The 25,027-nt window shown below is 38.6% G+C and overlaps 2 protein-coding genes across 2 annotated transcripts; both read right to left on the reverse strand.

Moving 5' to 3' along the window:
• Positions 1 to 8,047: 8,047 nt before the first annotated feature.
• Positions 8,048 to 10,802, reverse strand: LOC139469501 (prosaposin-like). Its single transcript, XM_071251687.1, has 9 exons — positions 10,757 to 10,802; positions 10,458 to 10,549; positions 9,968 to 10,030; positions 9,693 to 9,749; positions 9,248 to 9,325; positions 8,927 to 9,001; positions 8,679 to 8,744; positions 8,319 to 8,375; positions 8,048 to 8,095 (listed from the first exon to the last, which is right to left on the reverse strand). Exons 1-9 carry the CDS (start codon positions 10,800 to 10,802, stop codon positions 8,048 to 8,050), a joined length of 582 nt encoding a protein of 193 aa, XP_071107788.1.
• A 7,758-nt stretch (positions 10,803 to 18,560) lies between these two features.
• On the reverse strand, positions 18,561 to 21,287 carry LOC139469502 (prosaposin-like). The gene is made up of 9 exons (XM_071251688.1): positions 21,242 to 21,287; positions 20,943 to 21,034; positions 20,492 to 20,554; positions 20,217 to 20,273; positions 19,764 to 19,841; positions 19,442 to 19,516; positions 19,194 to 19,259; positions 18,833 to 18,889; positions 18,561 to 18,608 (listed from the first exon to the last, which is right to left on the reverse strand). The coding sequence occupies exons 1-9, from the start codon at positions 21,285 to 21,287 to the stop codon at positions 18,561 to 18,563; spliced, it is 582 nt and encodes a 193-aa protein (XP_071107789.1).
• Between the last annotated feature and the right edge of the window lie 3,740 nt (positions 21,288 to 25,027).

Genomic DNA, 25,027 nt, shown 5'->3' on the forward strand with positions numbered 1-25,027 from the left:
TTTAAGAATCAACATCAAATAGTAATGATACCATGTGTTCGCAAAAAGGTGAGCGCATCCTGCCCCACCTGTGAAGTACATTAACTTATTTATAAAAATGATAAAAAACTGCGGGCTTAAGGTACATCCCTGCCTCGTACCAATGTTACACCTAAAATAATTTGATAAACCACTAGAGAGTCTTACACAAGCACTTAAATTTGAATACATTGAAACTTTTATCTTAAGACATGTGCCACTAACTCCTACTTCATTTAAGCTTTTTAACAAAACGTCATGTTTAATCGAATCAAAAGCCTTTGAAAAGTCTATAAATAAACAATAAAATCTTCCATTTTTCCTATGGGCATATTTTTGGGCAATAGATTGCAAACAGAAAATACTATCAATAGCTGTGCTTCATTAATGACGTTATGTTCGTCACACCAAAGCTGCAGTCTGGATAATTATCAATACAGTGTTTATTTCCTGACTTAAATAAAGGACATATTATACTTTTTCCCAATTCTTTAGGGAATTCACCATTATCAAATATGTTGTTAAACAATAAGACCAACACAGGTAGAATATAATCTGATGATGCTTTCAGAAATTCAGCAGCAAAGCCATCAGAACCAGGGGATTTATTTAATCCCAACTTATCAGTATGATAACCGTAACCGTATCAGAGTTCCATGAAAGTTTAGTGGTTTAAGAAAGGAAAACAACCATGTCATTAAAACCATCATAAATTCTAGATATATAGTTATGTAAAATCCAGTATTCCTTTATAAGAACAGTCACTCCAAAATCTCGTCTGCCTTGTCCATATCCAAGTCGTTAGCGAGAAACTCCCGAACTATCTCTTCACTTTTTTCCCGCGTGTCACCTTTAGTACCCTTAAGGCCTCTGAATAATACGTTATCCCGCCTATTACGACACTCTGAATCTTCTTATTTCTCTTCCAAACGTGAGAGAGATGATTTTAGTTGTCTGTTCCCCTATATGACATTCTCAATTTGCACGTGCAAGTCAGTCGCCATCTTTTCGCCTTTCACATTCAAAGCGTCAAACTTACTGTTCGTTTCTCTAACTTCGTTATGGATGTCTTTCAACATTGTCGTGATATCACTAGTCGTGTCTTCTCTTCCAGCATTAATTCCGACCGTACCGCTCTCGTTAACAGTAAGAGTTCTCTGGGGTCGTGGTTCCGGGTTCGTCTCGACATCACCGTCGGCAACTAGAAGTACACTGAACAGTAGCAAAAGTCGCAAACTCAAGGAGAGTTTAGTCATGCACATTGTTATGCCATGGAGAGTAGTTTTGCACTTATTTGGTTGTGCAAAACAGCCAAGTTTGGCTCTATATTGGGCCAGGCTGTCGCCCATCACGGGAGCTCAAACTACCCGCGTCCTCTCGGTACTCGCGCATGCGCACAATTCCATTCCATATGTCTACCATTAAACGTTATCCAAGCTTCACTGAGGCTTTGAATGTTGTAACCTTGATCAAAAAGCTTCAGAGGCATATGGCGCTCTTTAAAATATTGATAGAAAGATTCTCCTCTTCCACATTGCTAGGTTCCATTGTAGAACAGACGTTGTTCATTTTTGCTTCCTGTTTAACACATGTTACATAAAAACTAATAACATTAGATCTGGAGAAAAGACATGAGTATATTTGTGACAAGTCTACATCCCTACTTTCAGGGATGGACTTATTTTTCAATATGTGGACAATCATGCAGTAATAGATCCAGTTGTAGAAGATAGAATAGTGATAAATATATGAAAGTAGGGTTCGGTACATTATTCTTCCAACAACTGGACAGATGCCATATATTTGGGGAAATTGGAAATTTTAGAAGTAGATTCCGAAACGAACACTTGGTTGACAAGTCCCATTACTTAATGCATTATATTGAGAGTAGCGGTATGAACCATAAGTGTATAATCAAAAAGATAATGTTCTAAAAATGTACGTAAATATAAGTGTGGACATTTAGAAATAACACGATCTTTACGAACTATCAGGGAACAAAGTTGGTATTATTTACGTACAATCGATTCGATCTCCTGGCGATCAGTAATGAAAGCGATGCAATCAGCGCACACATCATTTCCATCCTGTATCGACCGGGCCACAGCTGAGAAATTCAACTGTTGTAATGTGTTTAAAGAACTCAACAGTCTCAACTAGTCAACAGTTGATTGAATTTGTTTTGCAACTTCATGATTAGCTGACATTGCTAATTCTACAAAAGGCAGTTGGGCGGTAGGGTAGCCTACTGGATTAAGCGTTCGCTCGTCACGCCGAAGACCCGGGTTCCATTCCATGGGTGAAGGCCATTTCTGGTGTCCCCCACCGTGATATTGCTGGAATATTGCTAAAAGCGGCGTAAAACCAAACTCACTCACACTCTTCACTCACTCCACGAAAGTCAGGTGATAAACAGAAACGTCTTTCCTATAAACCTTTGCATGTATTCATCTTAAGAATTTGTCAAGAGATCTAAACATTCGGGCAAAAGAAAGCATACACACATTTTTGATTGTTGCTAAAATTGAAACAAACAAAATATGATTATTTGATGGTGGTGTATTTGATAGGGGAATCGTAGTGGTGATTTGGACCTAAAGTTTGCAGTGTTTCGGGGATCGTTTTCAGCTTTGATAAGTTTTGATAACGTTTGTCAAAATCCCTTTTCAATTCTAAACTATCTTTGTCCGGCAGTTTATATCTATACGTGAATACAAAGGTGGTCGTTCTTAGTGTTTGTAAGATTCTCAATTTCTGTAATATATGATATGGACGGAGGTATGGGTGGAGTCGCCTAAGGTGCCGTAATTCGCAGTCAAGGGTTACGCCCCTTAGGTAAGCAAGCATCCGATTATCATGGTTTCGAACGTTTTCATTTTGATCATATTGTCTTTAGATTTGTATTTGAACCAAACAAAGAATATGTAGTAATTATACTCATGCGATATACAAGATTTATCAAACAGCATAATGTACGCACACTGCATTAAAAAGATAGCTCTTATTTATTCGACCGATAACTCATTGTGTGGTTAACCTATTTTTCTGGATGGGTACAAAACGAGAACCGAATTGATAAGATTCTAAATATTATGTGAAACTCGTCATACTGATGTATGGAAGGAGTTTGAATCATTCATTTCTCAACTTTACGTTCAAATTTCACAACTGATCAATTACAACATAAGTGAGCTTTTAGTTTCCATTGCCTTAACAATTCAGTTGCATGTAATCATTTGTGTTTTAATTAATTCCAAATAGATATACACATGGCGGTTTGTGTATTATGGTTTGACGTTTTTTATCAAGGTGGGTTCTGTATTTGTTGTTTCTGAACTTTTATGCCAGTACATTTTTAATAGATTTCCAATGAATATTTTTGGTAATGCGCCTGTTTGTGTTTTTATTGATTAGGAAGCAACCGGCAACATTCGAACTATATCCTGGTGACATACACATTATAGTTTCGTCTGGGAACGGCATCTTATACCTTCTTTGCATAATCAAAGTCTTACGCCGTCCAAGTGCAGTGATCCGCAAAGTTACAGAGCCTGGCAACGCGATCCCTAATTTTGTCAGAGATTTTAATCAACATAGGAATCTGTTCTGTCAAGAATAGGTTGTTAATAAATTATATCTAAAACAAAATGTTTATACACGCAAACGTTTTTGTGCTAGTTACCATGGATATGATATGATATTGACCAATCAGAAGGCAGCCTCTCCCTTAGCCGCGCACATGCAACAATGTATTTGTCACATTTTGCAGGGTATATTTTCTGATGTGTCTTGACAAAGCCTTTGTGATGGCATGAATATATATATTATCCTGGATGGAATGAGAAAGAAATGTCTGCCAATTGACATAACAGCTCGTGACAATGCAGGTTATCGCCCGCTACAGAAATCGACGGTTTATGAAACGTACATTTCCTGGTGTCCGGCGTTTTTACGACATGTTGATGGAGAGACAGTTGTGTTTACCTGTGAATCATCCCCTCATCATGGAGAGACAGATGTGCCTACCTCTTAAGAATTGTTCATAGATCCAAAATAACCCTGGACAAAATGTATGAAGGCGATCAAAGCAAATACTTCCCGAGGAGTGTATCATCATTAAAAAGACTAAAGTCTCCTTGAAGAGAAAACGAGAGACCCGCATTGGGTACTCGGACCCAGTATGTACAGCAATGCGGTATCATGCGTCATGTAATAAATTATACTCTAAATGTGTATATAATCTAAAGTTATTGTTGATGAAACATCCTTGAAGACAAAACGAGAGACCCTTATCAGAAGTGAGACAAATGCTGACAAATCTTTACAGTATACACGACTGAAAGGAGATGACCAGATTTTATTACGGATTAGGAAGTCGGACCCAGTATGTACAGAAGTGCGGTGCTATGCGTCATGTTATAAACAGTACTCTAAATGTGTATATATTCTGAATGCCTCGCATTAAAGCCTCCAAGAAATCTTGTGCAGAGGTAATTGAGAAAAGTATTAAAAGAAAGGGAGAAGTACTTGGAATGAACTTGGCTCACAAAACTGTTTTTTACATTTAGACGATGTTGATTTTACCGAATAAGGGAATGATCAGGTAAAGTTGAGAACTAATAAACAGATACCCACATCTGAAGTATGTTCAGCATGATGCATATAAATTAGTCTTTCACCAAGCCCATAATGACGACACTTATTTTCAGGCTTTGAAGACAAAACAAAATTACAGCGTGCAACTGATTTTCCCTATGGATTTCGCAGCAATGTGTTCACCACCCTGGTGTGGGATAACATCGATTTGGGTGATAACGCATTATGACATCAACTTTAAATAATGTCAGTTCTCCAAACATTTAATGTCAGTGACATTTTACAATATTTTATGATTAATATATAATGATATTCCAGAGGAACATTCAAATAAAGTAAGTGAATTAAAAATAAACAAAACAAACAATGTGATGAAGTGTAATAAGATGCAATATTTATTATTATACATGGTTCATTGAAGCTGTTCAGGCATTTCAAGTACTTGTAAGAGTTTGTAGCCATGATCCCTTCAGTCCGTTCACCTTTTTTCACAGTATATCATGCTTCTCATGGTGTCACTGCTTTCTGCTTTTTTGTTAATACATAATGTCTCGTTCTATAATCTATACCATACTATACTATAGTAGTTGCTCACTCTTTACACAGGCAGCCAGTGTTCGATTGCCGGGTCGGCACTTTAAGTACTTTATATTTGGTGTCCTCATTTGGTTGTGATCGCAAGATTGATATACGACAGAAGAACTAATACACAAAAGCCACCACTTACTTCAATAAGACTGTCTTCTGGAGTGATGGATTTTTCTGGTATCTATTTTAACCAAATGTTCCTTATTTATATTGATACCCCGTACTGCACATCACAGGGACGATGGAGTAGCCTAGTGGTAGTTCGTCACGGCGAAGACCCAGGTCGATTCCAGCTGAGTATAATTTATGAAGCCCATGTTCCGGTGTCCCTTTCGTGATATTGTTGAAATATAAAAGTGACGTAAAACCATACTCACTCCTCACTCGCTCATATGTTGGAGGAAACTACTAGGTCGGCAGAGACCGTGACTGTAAGTGAGATTCAGTAATGTCCAGCAACAAGACAACTGAGCAGTGCAAGCCAGATGACCATCAAGACACTACGAGTACCTGACAAGATGAATACCAGACCAACTGTACTACAGCAGGAATGTGAAGAGACTGAAAGGAGATGTTCCAAGAGAGTCACCAGACCACTAGTTAGACTGAATCTCTTACCTTGTGAGACAAGAGCACTTTGTGCCCCGTGAAAGGTCATGCTCATTGCAGACACTTTAAAATTAAAGTTTATTCAAATATTTCAAGTTTTTAAGTTCTGAGTTAAAAGTTTGTAGCGTTGGTGAAGCTTTAACCAATCAAATGAAGGATAGGTCTGGTATCCATCTGATAATAGTTCTAAGGAATGTAATGTTTCCTTCACTTATTGTCCAATGCTAGGCAACCACTACCACATCATATCCCGTGCGACACTAGGTCACGATTACCCGTCACTTGTACCATGCAATGAAATGGTTGAACCTTACATGTCTCCTTATTGTCTCTGTCACTGTACATTGACATGATCCCCGGTAAAGTGCCCGTGGGTGAAGCGGATACATATGACTGAGCCGTGGAGCAGTGGATATGATTTCAATTAATCGAAAGAGAGTATCAATATTCAAGAGCACCCATGTGTGTCATTGCATTATAGCACCCATCACGAGTGCTGATGAAACTGACGTACTGTTCAAAGAGCCGTTAACCTTAACTCACTCACTCTTTGCTGTACACGTCGCTAATTAGGCGATATCTTCGTTCTGTTTATCTTCTTAGGATATTTGTTGAAAATAGTAATCGTAATGGGTTCATTTGCCAATAACCGTTTTATTTCAATTTGTTTCAGGAATTAACTGGTGACAACTTATTATGTTCATTTGTCTTGATCCTGTATACATGTGTCTACTCCTTTAATGGTATAATGTCTGGTTCTGAGTATTTAGTTCACCGCATAATGGTCTATCCTCAAGTATGAGAATGCGATTGGTTCAGTCGTCTGAGGCGCCGCTATTCGCCGTGCAGAGTTGTGTTCCTTGGACAAACCCAACCAAACTCGCTTCCTCTATCCTCAAGGGGCGGTCGGGTAGCCTAGTGGTTAAAGCGTTCGCTCGTCACGCCGAAAACCCGGGTTCGATTCCCGACATGGGTACAATGTGTGAAGCCCATTTCTGGTGTCCCCCGCCGTGATATTGCTTGAATATTGCTAAAAGCGGCGTAAAACCATACTCACTCACTCACTCCTCTATCCTCAAAATTGAACGATAATAGAAAAACGTGTTAAAGTAGTTTCATTTGATCATCAGTTGACCAACCTGGACCAATTTCTTTGCGTTCTTGACTGTCGAGAGTCGATGTTATGTATGGTGTGATAAATGGCGTTGCCTATTATATTACACAGGTTCAACAAATTATCTCCCTATCTCACATAAACTGTCCAATCAACAACAGTACTCTGGTCAAATGCAAAGTTTTATTGACAATGTTTTACAGGTGACGTTGTTCGTGGGCGATGAAGGATCGAAAGGCAGCATTGTCAGCATCTGCAATACCAAAAATACACACTGAAGTTAACCGTGTCATGTGTAATAATGTAAGAATATTCCATATCATGACTAGTCATCTGGAAAGTGGACAGAGCATCCGTCCGGGGAGCAGAAGACAGTTGGTCCAGAGTAAGTATTTCTCTCAATCAACCTATGCTGGTCGTTAGAGGCAATTTAATGGGTCGAGTGGCCAGGCTCGGTAATTTGGCTGATTGCGTGTCTGGTTCAGACAGGCCTTCATATAGCTGGAATAGTGTTGATTGTGGCGTTGAAGTAAACGAAACAAACAGTCAATAGTTCCAACCGAAACTTGTTCCTCAGACAGCGGTGTAACTATTGCGTAGACAGAAGGAAAACCTCCGTGGTGTATTGGACAGGGCGTCTGCCCGAGGCGCCATTAAAATTACTGAGGAGTAAATTTGTCCTGATTTGTAAACCTAGTTAATTTTTGTAATTCATTTGTTGATTGTATACAACATGCTGGTTCTTTGTTGGTTCAAAACGAAATTCTTTTACGTTCAGATTTCTGGATTAACATACAATTTCAATTTGGGAAGCAACACGAAACAGTACATAATTTCAATTTGTAAAAGGAGAATAGCAATGTTCAAAAGCACCCGTGTGGGCTTTAGCGCAACATCAACCATCAACAAGCACTGGCCGGCTCGGTGTCTGAGTACAATGTGTCAGAGTGGGGTTTCTATGTGAAACTGCGACATGGCATCTCAGTGAGCAAGCACTATAAAGTCCGGACAAGAACAAGCCGCCACATGGAGTGCAATAATCTTGAACGCGATGTTAAAACTCATGCCGCCTCACTTCACCTTACCTCGCCTATATCACGTTCAATACAACTCACCTTACAACTAGTTGGCACCACACATACCAAGTCGGTTGCATGACGTTTTAACATTCTGTAATAAAAAAATGTTCCATTCTTTTACATTTTTAAAATTAAATAAACAGTAGTCTTTTAACTCTAACTATCCAGGTTTTATACTTCATTTCGATCATACATATTGATAAGTGTCCTTAATGGATATGTGTAAAGAAATCGACTTATATGTCTGTAAAGTGTAAGTTTATGTGTATATCAAAACAATGAGTATCTCACTTATACATCCAACATTTACTTACCACCAAATCTAGTAGCTCGATTTCCATTTTGATTGCTGCATCTAGAAAGTCAGCACACTGAAACAGAGTACGCAGAATGCTCAAACATAATTAGATGAATGTGAAATTGTATACATACACACATTATATAATGATATAAGAATATATGTCATGACTGATTATGAAATTAACTGTAACACAATATGAGGGGCGACCTACAGGATCAGATGGTCAGGCTAGCTGATTGGATGGTGCACGTCATTGTATCCGATACTCATGGTGTCAATCACATGGATTGTCTAGGACTACAATAAGGAAAGAACTACTGAATTTATATCATAATCAGAAAACTGAACAATGATTGGATAACTATATACACACCTGTTCCTGGCGGTCTTCGCTGAGCTTTTCACAGAACATGGTTTCGATCAGTTCATTTACAGAGGCCTGTAAAAGAAAAGTTTTTAACTACACGTAGTCATGATTTTATGATTGCATTACATCAACGTGTACGATTTGTTAATTTAACTTAAAACAAGATGGTACATATTTTATGTATTTGGGGAAATAATGCAAATGTGCCAGACCAACACAGGAGTGATTAAACCTTCTCAATATTTGTCACTCACAACAGTGTCCATTTGCCTTTCTTTGACGTCTTTGAGAAAGTTCTTGCAGTCCTTGCATCGCCCTCTCCCTTGAACCTACGAAACATGAAATGACAAATTGAATGCATCATTATGCCTACAGTTTTTAAACTTTCGTTTGTAACCAATGTAACAATAATATTGCAGCACAATAAGTGTGACGAAAGACGAACCTACTTTCTAACCCAGTAAATTGTACAAATCATGAACACGTTAAGACATTCATTTGATTGTGTGTAAGTTTGATGAGTTATACTCACTAAACCTGTTGATTAGAGGACTGGTACTAGGTATTAATCTTGCCTTGTTTGTAGGTGTGTTCATGTTGGCCGTATCAAGCGACGGGCAGTACTTGGTGGCTTTACAGATGGCTTCAGGGGTCTGTGAAGGTGAACACAATTACATGACATGTTGTTAAACCCAATCCTTTTGCTTACTCGCAGTGTACAATAATAATTAAAGGGTAAAATCATAGTCCAATCCTCATCATTTTGTGTAACTCAGTGAAAACACAGTAAAGGTTATTATTCTGATAAAGGAAATGTAAGCTGAAATGCTGATATAGAGTTTTCCATCTCCTTCCCCGGGTATCGAAATTCCATCAGATTGGTACATTCCTGAACTTTTTGCATCAATCACCTTTTTCATGATGTCAGTATATGCAAATGTAAGCTGACGCAATCTTGTGCTTCATGATTAGTCCATTGATTGGAGCAGGATTTCGGATGATGTAAAAGTTGATAATTACCTGACTGTTGACTCTGTCCTTCTTCTTCTGGCATATTTTCTGCACTTTTGTCTTACACTGTAAATACGCGTTTTACATTATTAGCCTCAAGAATACTATTTTATCTAATTCACAGCGTTAAGGATCAACACAGTTTGCTATGAATATAGATTATTGTTCCTATTTAATTATCTACCTTGTGATATATTCAGTCCTTAGCTCTTTGCAATGAAACATCTGATCTTGTTGTTTATGAAATCCGTTTGTTTACTATTGAGAACTATTATTTATCTCACCTCTTCCACCTTGCTGGGTTCCATTGAAGAACAGACGTTGTTCATTTTTGCTTCCTGTTCTTCCTGAAACACATGTTATATAAAAACTCAGTACAATAGATCTGGAGAAGAGACATGAGTGTATTTGTGACATGTTTACCTCCTTACGTTCTGGGGTAGACTTACCTCTAAATATATATGTAGTAATAGATCCATTTGTAGTAGATAGAATACTGATAAATATATGAGAGTAGGGTTCAGTACAATATTCTACCAAATAGTGGACATTTATTTTGGGAAATTGGAAAATTCAGATGTAGATTCAGAAACTGAACACTTGGTTGACTGGTCCCATTACTTTAAGTATTATATTGAGGGTAGGGCTATAAACCATTAGTGTATAATCAAAAAGATAATGTTCTAAACATGTACGTATATGTTAGTGGGCACGTTTGGAAATAGCACGATTTTTACGAACCATCATGTGTTATAGTCGGTATTATTTACGTACAATCGATTCGAGTTCCATCTCCTGGCGATCAGTAATGAAAGCGATGCAATCAGCGCACTCATCATTTCCATCCTGTATCGACAGGGCCATAGCTGAAAACATGTAAATATAAAACGTCAACGCGTCAACTTTGGTCAAAAAATAATTAATGTAAATATGTTTAGATTCGAACACATCAGAAAAAGAATTAATGCATATAATTGGATTTCCGTAAATATCATATTGCTGCGCCTTAGCCACGACCATCGTATCTACTGAGAAGTGGATCGTAAGAAGGCATGGCCATTTAAAACACTCACCTTGGCTTGCTACAACAGCGACTACAAATGCGAAAAAGGTCTTCATTGTCCTTGAAGCTGAGAAATTCAACTGTTGTGATGTGTTTAAATGTAAAGCTTTATATATGTTCCGATTCTTCATAGTTGGTGACTTAGTCAATCACAGCGCACAGTAGGATGGCTCTAATTAATAGCAAACTAATTCAATTAGACGATTCAGACAGATGTCCTGTTCCTAACGAATATTCTCTGTTTGAAACCTACACATGTTGAGACAATAATTGTCGCGTTCTTAATAAAATAACCTGGTTTGATATCTCTCTCGATTAGATCTCTTTTCCACCTACTGTTGACCATGGTGATACACTCTACAATCAATTAACATGATGAAAGAACTAAAGAGTCGTAACTAGTCAACAGCTGACTGAATTTGTTTTGCGTCTACATGATTACTAAACTATGTCAATTAGCTGACATTGCCAATTCTACAAAAGTCAGTGGGGCGGTGAGGTAGCCTAGTTGATAAAGCGTTCGCTCGTCACGCCGAAGACCCGGGTTCAATTCCTCACATGGATGAAGTCCATTTCTGGTGTCCTCGGCCGTGATATTGCTTGAATATTGCTAAAAGCGGCGTAAAACCAAATTCATTCACTCTCTCACTCACTCTCCAAAAGTCAGGTGATAAACAGAAACGTCTTTCCTATAGACGCTTGCATGTATTCTTCTTGAGAATTTGTCAAGAGATCTAAACTTTCGGGCAAAAGAAAGCGTAAAAACTTTTCTTATTGTTGCTAAAATTAAAAAAAATAAAAAATGATAATTCGATGGTGATGTATTTCATAGATTTATACCTTAAGTTTTGCAGTGTTTCAGAGACTGTTTTCAGCTTAGTAACCTTTTGACAACGTTTGTCAAAATCCCTTGTCAAGTGTATACTTTCTTTATCCGACAGTTTATACAAATACAGTCAATACAAAGGTGGTCGTTCTTAGTATCTGTAAGATTATCAATTTCTGTAATATATGACATGGAGGGAGATATGGGTGCAGTCGCCTATTGTTCCGTAATTGGCAGTCAAGAGTTACGCCCCTTAGGGAAGCCAGCATCCGATGATCATGAGTACGAACGTTTTCAATTTGATAATTTTGTCTTTAGATTTGTATTTGAACCAAACAAAGAATATGTAGTAATTATACTCATGCGATATACAAGATTTTATCAAACAGCATAATGTACGCACACTGCATGCAAAAGAGTGATCTTATTTATTCAACCGATAACTCATTGTGCGGTGAACCTATTATTCTGGATGGGTAGATAACGAGAACCGAGTTGATTAGATTGTAAATGATATGTGAAACACGTCATACTGATGTATGGAAGGCGTTTGAATTGTTCATTTATCAACTTTACTTTCCAGTTTCACACCTGATTAATTACCACATAAGTGAGTGTTTAGTTTCCATTGCCTTAACAATTCAGTTGCATGTAATCATTTGTGTTTTAATTAATTCCAAATAGACATGGCAGTTTGTGTATTATGGTTTGACGTGTTTTATCTAGGTGGGTTCTGTATTTGTTGTTTCTGAATTGTTTATGCCAGTACATTTTTGGTAGATTTTATTTTATTTTTATTGATTAGGAAGCAATCGGCAACATTCGAACTATATCCTGGTGACATACACATTATAGTTTCGCCTGGGAACGGCGTCTTATACCTTCTATGTATAATCTTACGCCGGCCAATTGCAGTGACACGCAATTTTTTGCCGCTACTGCAATCGACGGTTTATGGAACGTACAGTTCATGGTGTCCGGTGTGTTTACGACATGTTGATGGAGAGGCAGATGTGTTTACCTGTGAACCACCCCCTCAACATGGAGATACAGATGTATTAACCTCTTAACCATCCCTTCAAATGACAAGGATTGTTCTTAGATCCAAAATAACTCAGGACAAAATGTATGAAGGCGATCAAATCATATACTTCCTGAGGAGTGTGTCATCATTAAAAAGACTAAAGTTATTGTTGATGAAACATCCTTGAAGACAAAACAAGAGACCCTTATCAGATGTGATACAAATGCTGACAAATCTTTACAGGATGCACGACTGAAAGGAGATGACCAGATTTTATGACAGATTGGGAACTCGGACCCAGCATGTACAGAAGCGCGGTACCATGCGTCAGGTTATAAAACAGTACTCTAAATGTGTATATAATATGAATTCCTCGCATGAAAGCCTCCAAGAAACTTTGTGCAGAGGTAATTAAAAGTATATAGGAGAGTAACAAGGTATAATATTAAAGATAATTCCATGAAAATTATTACATTGTCAGAGAATACCACCATATACCACTGTGGTAACGGATTTTGTTAGTAAATTCCGTCCATATAATGAAAGCGGTATAGTCCTCGAATTTCACTTCGTGAGTAAGAGCGACTGGTATCTGGATCAGTATCCAAAGGTGGCTTAAAGGACAGCAAACATAGCCTGATTTGTTGTGGAGTTCAACGCTGATGTCAACGGGACCTATACACACAATGTCACACCATGAGTTCTCTCTTATTTTTCTCTTACTCACACAGTGGCACCGTACGTGAGTCAGTAAATCATGGTAGTTAATACCACACTTTGAACAGATACCATGTAATTTCCCCAGTCTCCACATCGCACAAATGTGGACAGGAAAACAGGCAGCTGCCTTTAGCTCAGGACACTCTCGAGCTATCCTCCTCGCCACGTGTGGGGTCACATCCTGATGAATACTCTCAAAGTTCACAGTGTAAGTTTCTGATGAAAGTCTTTCCCGCCATGCTGGTACTTCAAAAGTATTCACGGCTTCTTTGACTGTCCTTTTCCATATCTTCCGTTCCAGGGATGTACTTGATCTAAGAAATGCCTCCAGGTGACAGGATAATGAATACTTGTGGAGGATGCGATATATGTCTGGGACAAAGCTTCTACTTGTGGATGAACACTTATGTATATACATGGAGATACGAGTCATAAAAACCTTCTTAGAAAGCAGATGATTAGAACAATGAGAGAGGTGGCCAAGAAAGAATAGTTTCCTGATGTTGATAAGGGATTCTATGGGGAGCCAGCCGGGAAGAGCATTAACTATGTCAGACCTAGTATGACGTGGAAGTCCCTGTGCCATTTTGAGAATGGACCTTTGTGCTCTTTCTATAGCCCGAATTTCTGCCTTGGAAATCATCGACCATAACACCCAAACATAGCCTTTGGGATACAAATTGCCGTAATCAGTTTTGAGCTTGTCCTGGGGTTTAGAGCGCGTTCATGCAGTCCCGATTTGACGAGTGCCATGGCTGATGCTTTCATCTTTGAGCAGCTCTCCAGAGTTCTCTACCATGAGTAAAATTCAGTGTTCAATATAACCAACGTGCTTAAGCTCATTTGTCACTGGGATATCACGTCCATAGAGTACAACACTAGAAGCAGCTGCTTTTCTGTCACTATATCTGACTATCTGGCTCTTGGAAGGAGAGAAAGAAAACCGCCAGTCTGAACTTTATCTTTCACTGATGGACACCATATTCTGCAGATTTGTTGATACTGGACTAACAACTGCTATATCGTCCGCTTGAGTGGGTGTCATTACATGGATATCCAAGATCACTGCACCAAGTTTGCTGGTAGACAGTTTCTCTCACAGTTCATCTATGTATAGCAGGTAGAGTTTTGCCGACAGGACGCTTCCTTGCCGAACACCTCTTGATAACGGAAACCAGTATGATCTTGTGTTATTAACAAGGACGCTGCTCTCGATGAACTTGTAGCTATTGTCAAATATCCCCCACAGTGCATCTGGGATTCCAAGATGATACAGCTTGTATAAAAGACCTTGGTGTCATACTCTGTCAAACGCTTTTGAACTGTCTAGGAAGGCAACTTTGATGGCGTCCGATCGTTCTTTATAGTGAAGTATTGATTCTTGTACAATAAAGGAGGTGTCACTGGAGGAAAGGCCTTTCTAGAAACCACGTTGTTGTATACATGGAAAGGATTTACTGTTGGTGAGCTGTTGGATTCTACTACTTACAATGACTTCAAATACCTTGTATATAATCGGCAATAGGGTTACTCCTCGATAGGAATCCGGTAACACGCGAGACATGTTGCCTCCTTTGAATATCGGTATGATAGTGCCTCTTTTCCATTGGGCAGGAATGTATCCAGATGTAATAACGAGGTTAAAGAGTTCTGACAAGCACTTTGTAAGGTATTTTCCACCATATCGAAGATGTTCATAAAAGATGTTGTCCATACCAGCAGCCTTGTTGCGTATTAGGGTTTTGCAAATTGACATTTTTTTCCCTGGACTTGTTAGGAGATCAACTGATGACTGGTCAGTACTCTGTATGTCCAAACGTATCCTTTCTACGTGTGCCTCAATGTGCTTCCTAAACTCTTGATCAAAGTGAAGCTCATCTTGGTCGCTTAATACCTGTTTCATATGGTTTGGCATGATGGTACAGATTTTTTTGGCATTTCTTGTTTGCACACCTTCTGCTTCAAGGCATGGAATTGGTTCCCACGTCGAATTAAAGTCCAAAACATCTTCTTATCTAGGTTACAAATGGACAGGACAAAATGTATCAAGGCGATCAAAACCAAAATGGATCCTTGAAGAGAGAACAAGAGACCCGTATTGGGTACTCGGACCCAGTATGTACAGAAATGAGGTACCATGCGTCATGTTATAAACAGTACTCTAAATGTGTATATAATCTGAACACCTCGCATTAAAGCCTCCAAGAAATTTTGTACTGAGGTAATTGAGAAAAGTATTAAAAGAACGGCAGTTGGTGGAAATAAAAGGAAATAACAACCAGAAAAATACGAACATTCAAATAAAGTAAGTGAATTAAATATAAACAAAACAAACAAGGTTATGAAGTGTAATAAGATGCAATATTTATTTTTATACATGTTTCATTAAAGCTGGTCAGGTATTTCAAGTACATGTAAGAGTTAGTAGCCATGATCCCTTTAGTCTGTTCACCTTTTTGCATAGTATATCATGCTTCTCATGATGTCACTGCTTTCTGCTTTTCATGTTAATACATAATGTCTCGTTCTATAATCTATACCATACTATTAATAGTCTCTAGTATGCTCACATTTTACACAGGCATCCAGTGTTCGAATGCCGGGTCGGCACTTTATATTTGGTGTCCTCATTTGGTTGTGATCGCAAGATTGATATACGACCGAAGAACTGATACACAACCACCACCACTTACTTCGATAATACTGTCTTATGGACTTATGGATTTTTCTGGTCTCTATTTTAACCAAACGTCCTTATTTATATTGATATCTAGTACTTCACATCACAGAGACGATGAGGTAGCCTAGTTGTAAAAGTGTTAGTTCGTCATGGCGAACACCCGGGTTTTATTCCCACCTGAGTACAATGCATGAAGCCAATGTTCCGGTGTCCCTTTCGTGATATTGTTGAAATATAGAAGTGGCGTAAAACCATACTCATTCCTCACTCACTCATATGTTGGAGGAAACTACTAGGTCGGCAGAGACCGTGACTGTAAGTGAGATTCAGTAATGTCCAGCAACAAGACAACTGAGCAGTGCAAGCCAGATGACCATCAAGACACTAGGAGTACATCATTATCAATGCCTGACAAGATGAATACCAGACCAACTGTACTACAGCAGGAATGTGAAGAGACTGAAAGGAGATGTTCCAAGAGAGTCACCAGACCACTAGTTAGACTGAATCTCTTACCTTGTGAGACAAGAGCACTTTGTGCCCCGTGAAAGGTCATGCTCATTGCAGACACTTTAAAATTAAAGTTTATTCAAATATTTCAAGTTTTTAAGTTCTGAGTTAAAAGTTTGTAGCGTTGGTGAAGCTTTAACCAATCAAATGAAGGATAGGTCTGGTATCCATCTGATAATAGTTCTAAGGAATGTAATGTTTCCTTCACTTATTGTCCAATGCTAGGCAACCACTACCACATCATATCCCGTTCGACACTAGGTCAAGATTACCCGTCACTTGTACCATGCAATGAAATGGTTGAACCTTACATGTCTCCTTATTGTCTCTGTCACTGTACATTGACATGATCCCCGGTAAAGTGCCCGTGGGTGAAGCGGATACATATGACTGAGCCGTGGAGCAGTGGATATGATTTCAATTAATCAAAAGAGAGTATCAATATTCAAGAGCACCCATGTGTGTCATTGCATTATAGCACCCATCACGAGTGCTGATGAAACTGACGTACTGTTCAAAGAGCCGTTAACCTTAACTCACTCACTCTTTGCTGTACACGTCGCTAATTAGGCGATATCTTCGTTCTGTTTATCTTCTTAGGATATTTGTTGAAAATAGTAATCGTAATGGGTTCATTTGCCAATAACCGTTTTATTTCAATTTGTTTCAGGAATTAACTGGTGACAACTTATTATGTTCATTTGTATTGATCCTGTATACATGTGTCTACTCCTTTAATGGTATAATGTCTGGTTCTGAGTACTTAGTTCACCGCATAATGGTCTATCCTCAAGTATGAGAATGCGATTGGTTCAGTCGTCTGAGGCGCCGCTATTCGCCGTGCAGAGTTGAGTTCCTTGGACAAACCAAACCCATCTCACTTCCTCTGTCCTCAAAATAAAACGATAATAGAAAAACGTGTTAAAGTAGTTTCATTTGATCATCATTTGACCAGCCTGGACCAATTTCTTTGCGTTCTTGACTGTCGAGAGTCTATGTTATGTATGGTGTGATAAATGGCGTTGCCTATTATATTACACAGGTTCAACAAATTATCTCCATATCTCACATAAACTGTCCAAGCAACAACAGTACTCTGGTCAAATGCAAAGTTTTATTGACAATGTTTTACAGGTGACGTTGTTCGTGGGCGATGAAGGATCGAAAGGCAGCATTGTCAGCATCTGCAATACCAAAAATACACACTGAAGTTAACCGTGTCATGTGTAATAATGTAAGAATATTTCATATCATGACTAGTCATCAGGAAAGTGGACAGAGCATCCGTCCGGGGAGCAGAAGACAGTTGGTCCAGAGTAAGTATTTCTCCCAATCAACCTATGCTGGTCGTTGAGAGGCAATTTAATGGGTCGAGTGGCCAGGCTCGGTAATTTGGCTGATTGCGTGTCTGGTTCAGACAGGCCTTCATATAGCTGGAATAGTGTTGATTGTGGCGTTGAAGTAAACGAAACAAACAGTCAATAGTTCCAACCGAAACTTGTTCCTCAGACAGCGCTGTAACTATTGCGTAGACAGAAGGGAAACCTCCGTGGTGTATTGGACAGGGCGTCTGCCCGAAGTGCCATTGTAATTACTGTGGAGTAATTTGTCCTGATTTGTAAACCTAGTTAATTTTTGTAATTCATTTGTTGATTGTATACAACATGCTGGTTCTTTGTTAGTTTCACACAAAGTTCTTTTACGTTCAGATTTCTGGATTAACATACAATTTCAATTTGGGAAGCAACACGAAACAGTACATAATTTCAATTTGTAAAAGGAGAATAGCAATGTTCAAAAGCACCCGTGTGTGCTTTAGCGCAACATCAACCATCAACAAGCACTGGCCGGCTCGGTGTCTGAGTACAATGTGTCAGAGTGGGTTTTTTTATGTGAAACTGCGACATGGCATCTCAGTGAGCAAGCACTATAAAGTCCGGACAAGAACAAGCCGCCACATGGTGTGCAATAATCTTGAACGCGATGTTAAAACTCATCCCGCCTCACTTCACCTTACCTCGCCTATATCATATTCAATACAACTCACCTTACAACTAGTTGGCACCACACATACCAAGTCGGTTGCATGACGTTTTAACATTCTGTAATAAAAATGTGTTCCATTCATTTACATATTTTTAATTACATAAACAGTAGTCTTTTAACTCTAACTATCCAGGTGTTCATACTTCATTCCGATCATACATATTGATAAGTGTCCTTAATGGATATGTCTTAAGAAATCGACATATATGTCTGTAAAGTGTAAGTTTATGTGTATATCAAAACAATGAGTATCTCACTTATACATCCAACATTTACTTACCACCAAATCTAGTAGCTCGATTTCCATTTCGATTGCTGCATCTAGAAAGTCAGCACACTGAAACAGAGTACACAGAATGCTCTAACATAATTAGATGAATGTGAAATTGTATACATACACACATTATACAATGATATAAGAATATATATCATGACTGATTATGAAATTAACTGTAACACAATATGAGGGGCGACCTACGGGATCAAATGGTCAGGCTAGCTGACTTGGATGGTGCACGTCATTGTATCCGATACTCATGGTGTCAAACACATGGATTGTCTAGGACTACACTAAGGAAAGAACTACTGAATTTATATCATAATCAGAAAACTGAACAATGATTGGATAACTATATACACACCTGTTCCTGGCGGTCTTCGCTGAGCTTTTCACAGAACATGGTTTCGATCAGTTCATTTACAGAGGCCTGTAAAAGAAAAGTTTTTAACTACACGTAGTCATGATTTTATGATTGCATTACATCAACGTGTACGATTTGTTAATTTAACTTAAAACAAGATGGTACATAGTTTATGTATTTGGGGAAATAATGCAAATGTGCCAGACCAACATAGGAGTGATTAAACCTTCTCAATATTTGTCACTCACAACAGTGTCCATTTGCCTTTCTTTGACATCTTTGAGAAAGTTCTTGCAGTCCTTGCATCGCCCTCTCCCTTGAACCTACGAAACATGAAATGACAAATTAAAATGCATCATTATGCCTTCAGTTTTTAAACTTTCGATTGTAACCAATGTAACAATAATATTGCAGCGCAATAAGTGTGACGAAAGACGAACCTACTTTCTAACCAAGTAAATTGTACAAATCATGAACACGTTAAGACATTCATTTGATTGTGTGTAAGTTTGTTGAGTTGTACTCACTAAACCTGTTGACTAGTGGACTAGTACTAGGTATTAATCTTGCCTTGTTTGTGGGCGTGTTCATGTTGGCGGTATTAAGCGACGGACAGTACTTAGTGGCTTTACAGATGGCTTCAGGGCTCTGTGAAGGTGAACACAATTACATGATATGTTGTAAAACCCAATCCTTTTGCTTACTCGCAGTGTATAATAATAATTATAGAGTTAAAGGGTAAAATCATAGTTCAATCCCCATCATTTTGTGTAACTCAGTGAAAACATAGTAAAGGTTATTATTCTGATAAAGGAAATGTAAGCTGAAATGCTGATATAGAGTTTTCCATCTCCTTCCCCGGGTATCCAAATTCCATCTGATTGGTACTTTCTTGAACTTTTTGCATCAATCACCTTTTTCATGATGTCAGTATATGCAAATGTAAGCTGACGCAATCTTGTGCTTCATGATTAGTCCATTGATTGGAGCAGGATTTCGGATGATGTAAAAGTTAACAATTACCTGACTGTTGACTTTGTCCTTCTTCTTCTGGCATATTTTCTGCACTTTTGTCTTACACTGCAAATACACATTTTACATTATTAGCCTCAAGAATACTATTTTATCTAATTCACAGCGTTAAGGATCAACACAGTTTGCTATGAATATAGATTATTGTTCCTTTTTAATTATCTACCTTGTGATATATTCAGTACATAGCTCTTTGCAATGAAACATCTGATCTTGTTGTTTATGAAATCTGTTTGTTTACTATTGAGAACTATTATTTATCTCACCTCTTCCACCTTGCTGGGTTCCATTGAAGAACAGACGTTGTTCATATTTGCTTCCTGTTCTTCCTGAAACTCATGTTATATAAAAACTCAGTACAATAGATCTGGAGAAGAGACATGAGTGTATTTGTGACATGTTTACCTCCTTACGTTCTGGGGTAGACTTACCTCTAAATATATATGTAGATCCATTTGTAGTAGATAGAATACTGATAAATATATGAGAGTAGGGTTCAGTACAATATTCTACCAAAGAGTGGACAGATGCCGAAACGAACACTTGGTTGACTGGTCCCATTACTTTAAGTATTATATTGAGGGTAGGGCTATAAACCATTAGTGTATAATCAAAAAGATAATGTTCTAAACATGTACGTATATGTTAGTGGGCACGTTTGGAAATAGCACGATTTTTACGAACCATCATGTGTTATAGTCGGTTTTATTTACGTACAATCGATTCGAGTTCCATCTCCTGGCGATCAGTAATGAAAGCGATGCAATCAGAGCACTCATCATTTCCATCCTGTATCGACATGGCCATAGCTGAAAACATGTCAATATAAAACGTCAACGCGTCAACTTTAGTCAAAAAATAATTAGTGTAAATATGTTTAGATTCGAACACATCAGAAAAAGAATTAATGCATATATTTGGATTTCCGTAAATATCATATTGCTGCGCCTTAGCAACGACCATCGTATCTGCTGAGAAGTGGATACTAAGAAGGCATGGCCATTTAAACCACTCACCTTGGCTTGCTACAACAGCGACTACAAATGCGAAAAAGGTCTTCATTGTCCTTGAAGCTGAGAAATTCAACTGTTGTGATGTGTTTAAATGTAAAGCTTTATATATGTTCCGATTCTTCATAGTTGGTGACTTAGTCAATCACAGCGCACAGTAGGATGGCTCTAATTAATAGCAAACTAATTCAATGAGACGATTCAGACAGATGTCCTGTTCTTAACGAATATTCTCTGTTTGAAACCTACACATGTTGAGACAATAATTGTCGCGTTCTTAATAAAATAACCTGTTTTTGATATCTCTCTCGATTAGATCTCTTTTCCACCTACTGTTGACGATGGTGATACACTCTACAATCAATTGACATGATGAAAGAACTCAAGTGTTGTAACTAGTCAACCTCTGACTGAATTTGTTTTGCATCTACTTGATTACTAAACTATGTCATTTAGCTGACATTGCCAATTCTACAAAAGTCAGTGGGGCGGTGAGATAGCCTAGTGGATAAAGCGTTCGCTCGTCACTCCGAAGACCCGGGTTCCATTCCTCACATGGATGATGTCCATTTCTGGTGTCCTCCGCCGTGACATTGCTTGAATATTACTAAAAGCGGCGTAAAACCAAATTCACTCACTCTCTCACTCACTCTCCAAAAGTCAGGTGATAAACAGAAACGTCTTTTCTATAAACGCTTGGGACCGCCTCCGTGGTCTAGTGGTAGAGCGTCCGCCCGGAGAGCGGAAGGTCCGGGGTTCGATCCCCAGCCGCGTCATACCAAAAGACGTTAAAAGATGGCACTTGTTGTTACCCTGTCTGGCGCTCGGCATTAGGGGGTTAAAGCAAGGACTGGTCGGCTCGGAGTCAGTATACTGTGTCTGAGTGGGGTATTCATGTTAAACTGCGACATGGTATCTCAGTGGACTAGCACTATAAATCGGCATCAGTCCGGACTAGTACAAGCAGCCACACAAACACACACACGTGCATGCACGTCGCTATATAAGTGCAATAATCTTGGACGCGACGTTAAGCCCAATTACACCTCACCTCACCTATAAACGCTTGCATGTATTCTTCTTGAGAATTTGTCAAGAGATCTAAACTTTCGGGCAAAAGAAAGCGTAAACACATTTCCTATTGTTGCTAAAATTGAAAAAAAAAGAAAGAAGATTATTCGATGGTGATGTATTTCATAGATTTATACCTTAAGTTTGCAGTGTTTCGGCGACTGTTTTCAGCTTAGTAACCTTTTGACAACGTTTGTCAAAATCCCTTGTCAAGTGTATACTTTCTTTATCCGGCAGTTTATACAAATACAGTCAATACAAAGTTGGTCGTTCTTAGTATCTGTAAGATTATCAATTTCTGTAATATATGACATGGAGGGAGATATGGGTGCAGTCGCCTTTGTTCCGTAATTGGCAGTCAAGAGTTACGCCCCTTAGGGAAGCCAGCATCCGATGATCATGAGTACGAACGTTTTCAATTTGATAATTTTGTCTTTAGATTTGTATTTGAACCAAACAAAGATTATGTAGTAATTATACTCATGCGATATACAAGATTTTATCAAACAGCATAATGTACGCACACTGCATGCAAAAGAGTGATCTTATTTATTCAACCGATAACTCATTGTGTGGTGAACCTATTATTCTGGATGGGTAGATAACGAAAACCGAGTTGACTAGATTGTAAATGATATGTGAAACACGTCATACTGATGTATGGAAGGCGTTTGAATTGTTCATTTATCAACTTTACTTTCCAGTTTCACACCTGATTAATTACAATATAAGTGAGTGTTTAGTTTCCATTGCCTTAACAATTCAGTTGCATGTAATCATTTGTGTTTTAATTTATTCAAAATAGACATGGCAGTTTGTGTATTATGATTTGATGTGTTTTATCTGGGTAGGTTCTGTATTTGTTGTTTCTGAATTGTTTATGCCAGTACATTTTTAGTAGATTTTATTTTATTTTATTGATAAAGAAGCAATCGGCAACATTCGAACTATATCCTGGTGACATACACATTATAGTTTCGCCTGGGAACGGCGTCTTATACCTTCTTTGTATAATCAAAGTCTTACGCCGTCCAAGTACGACATGTTGATGGAGAGGCAGATGTGTTTACCTGTGAACCATCCCCTCAACATGGAGATACAGATGTATTAACCTCTTAGCCATCCCTTAAAATGACAAGTCTTGTTCTTAGATCCAAAATAACTCAGGACAAAAAGTATGAAGGCGATCAAATCATATACTTCCTGCACGACTGAAAAGAGATGACCAGATTTTATTATAGATTGGGAACTCGGACCCAGCATGTACAGAAGCGCGGTACCATGCGTCATGTTATAAAACAGTACTCTAAATGTGTATATAATCTGAATTCCTCGCATGAGAGCCTCCAAGAAACTTTGTGCAGAGGTAATTAAAAGTATTAAAGGAAAGGGAGAAGTACTTTTATATTCACTTTTATTCCTCCATAGGAGCGTTACAAGGTATAATATTAAAGATAATTACATGAAAATTATTACATTGTCAGAGAATACCACCATATACCACTGTGGTAACGGATTTTGTTAGTAAATTCCGTCCATATAATGAAAGGGGTATAGTCCTCGAATTTCACTTCGTGGGTAAGAGCGACTGGTATCTGGATCAGTATCCAAAGGTGGCTTACAGGACAGCAAACATAGCCTGATTTGTTGTGGAGTTCAACGCTGATGTCAACGGGACCTATACACACAATGTCACACCATAAGTTCTCTCTTATTTTTCTCTTACTCACACAGTGGCACCGTACGTGAGTCAGTAAGTCATGGTAGTTAATACCACAGTGTGAACAGATACCATGTAATTTCCCCAGTCTCCACATCGCCCAAATGTGGACAGCCAAAGAGGCAGCTGCCTTTAGCTCAGGACACTCTCGAGCTTTCCTCCTCGCCATGTGTGGGGTCACATTCGGATGAATACTCTCAAAGTTCACAGTATCAGTTTCTGATGAAAGTCTTTCCCGCCATGCTGGTACTTCAAAAGTATTCACGGCTTCTTTGACTGTCCTTTTCCCTTTTTACCGCTCCAGGGATGTACTGGAACTAAGAAATGCCTCCAGGTGACAGGATAATGAATACTTGTGGAGGATGCGACATATGTCTGGGACAAAGCCCATACTTGTGGATGAACACTTATGTATATACATGGAGTTACGAGTCATAAAAACCTTCTTAGAAAGCAGATGATTAGAACAATGAGAGAGGTGGTCAAGAAGGAATAGTTTCCTGATGTTGATAAGTGATTCTATGGGGAGCCAGCCGGGAAGAGCATTAACTATGTCAGTTCTAGTATGACGTGGAAGTCCCTGTGCCATTTTGAGAATGGACCTCTGTGCTCTTTCTATAGCCCGAATTTCTGCCTTGGAAATCATCGACCATAACACCCAAACATAGCCTTTGGGATACAAATTGCCGTAATAAGTTTTGAGCTTGTCCTGGGGTTTCCAGAGTTCTCTACCATGAGTTAAATTCAGTGTTCAATATGACCAACGTGCTTAAGCTCATTTGTCACTGGGATAGAGTACAACACTAGAAGCAGCTGCTTTTCTGTCACTATATTTGACTATCTAGCTCTTGGAAGGAGAGAAAGAGAACCGCCAGTCTGAACTATTTCTTTCACAGATGGTCATCATCTTCTGCAGATTTGGTGATACTGGACTAACACTTGCTATATCGTCCGCTTGAGTGGGTGTCATTACATGGATATCCAAGATCACTGCACCAAGT

The sequence above is a fragment of the Haliotis cracherodii genome, unplaced genomic scaffold, assembly GCF_022045235.1.
Source record: "Haliotis cracherodii isolate W230 unplaced genomic scaffold, xgHalCrac1.p SCAF_2, whole genome shotgun sequence".
NCBI classification, from domain to species: Eukaryota; Metazoa; Mollusca; class Gastropoda; order Lepetellida; family Haliotidae; genus Haliotis; species Haliotis cracherodii.